Source organism: Poecilia latipinna, unplaced genomic scaffold (assembly GCF_001443285.1).
Source record: "Poecilia latipinna isolate Pla-1442-1.1 unplaced genomic scaffold, P_latipinna-1.0 Scaffold2610, whole genome shotgun sequence".
Taxonomy (NCBI): Eukaryota; Metazoa; Chordata; class Actinopteri; order Cyprinodontiformes; family Poeciliidae; genus Poecilia; species Poecilia latipinna.
Window position 1 is genome coordinate 51,406 of NW_015115226.1, and position 1,155 is coordinate 52,560.

The window sequence follows — 1,155 nt, forward strand, 5'->3', positions numbered from 1 at the left end:
CAGCTGTATGAGGCTAAGCAACTGTGACAGCTGACCCTACTGTCACACAGAGATCTGAATGGTAATCGTTTTCTGTTCATCATTCACATTAGTTTACAGATTGATAAGTGAATAGTTTAGATTTTGTATTTTTAAAATTATCATTAGCCTGACTCCTTAGTTAACTATTTGCAGCGCACACATTTAGTTAACTTTATCTGTCAGTTCTTTATATTTTTGTAAAATGCGATGTTAGCTGGAGAAAGGCACCAGCAACCCTCCCGACCCCACTAAGGGACAAGGGTGTACAGAAAATGGATGAATGGATAATTAGTAAACTGAGTTACCAGTTTACTTTGGAGCTGCTGCTGGAGTCACTCAGAAGAGCTCCAGCTAATCGATGTCCTACATGGCTGACAAACCTCCTCAGCAGGTCATTCCATTTGTTTGCCAGGGGAAGGGGAAATTTGGTTTTCTTTAGTTTAATTTTACTATTTCTTTAACGTTTCTTCTTTTTTGGCAGTTTAGTTCTAATAGTATTTATTTAATTCAAATATTTAGTATTGTGTTGACCAGCATTTGTTTAAGTTCTTGTATGTTTAATTACCCTTGTGTATCAGCAGTGGTTTGATCAGCCACTATTTAAGTTCCCCTCATGTCTTGTTAGTTAGGTCAGTTTTGTGCTCGAGTTCTTTGTGTTACTACCTGAGTTGTAGTTTGTTATGTTGACCTCAGTTTTGGGCCCAATTCATCATTTCTGAATTATTTTTGGACTTTTTGTAATAAATTAAGAATATTTTTGGAATGCATTCAACGTCTCTGTGGCTGGTCTGTGTAGAACCCTCACACAACCAAAACATTTAGTTACTGGCGTACCTCTTTGAGGTTGTTGATCTGTTGTATGTAGCCGCTCTGAGCCGACTCCAACTGGCTGATGTACCAGTACTGATCTCTGCACTTCTGGAAAAATGTAGGTGAGCGAACCTGGTAGCTGCACAACAGCAAAAAATAAGTAATTGCTTATACTTGTACTATAATGATACTTATTAAAAAAAAAAAAAAAAAAAAACACTAGAATTGTTTTTTACATCACATTATGAGAGTAGAAAGCAAGGCAACAAAACCTATATTGCACAAATTGGAATTACAAAAATAAATTTGCTTAATTTATCTACT

At 36.1% G+C, this 1,155-nt stretch overlaps 1 protein-coding gene across 1 annotated transcript in view; it reads right to left on the reverse strand.

The window, feature by feature from the left end:
- LOC106938516 (E3 ubiquitin-protein ligase TRIM37-like) overlaps window positions 1-1,155 on the reverse strand; it is a 64,611-nt gene that overhangs the window by 46,387 nt on the left and 17,069 nt on the right. The window contains exon 8 of the mRNA XM_015020590.1: window positions 856-998. Within this exon, the coding sequence (XP_014876076.1) occupies window positions 856-998 (143 nt within the window). The remainder of the gene's footprint in view (window positions 1-855; window positions 999-1,155) is intronic.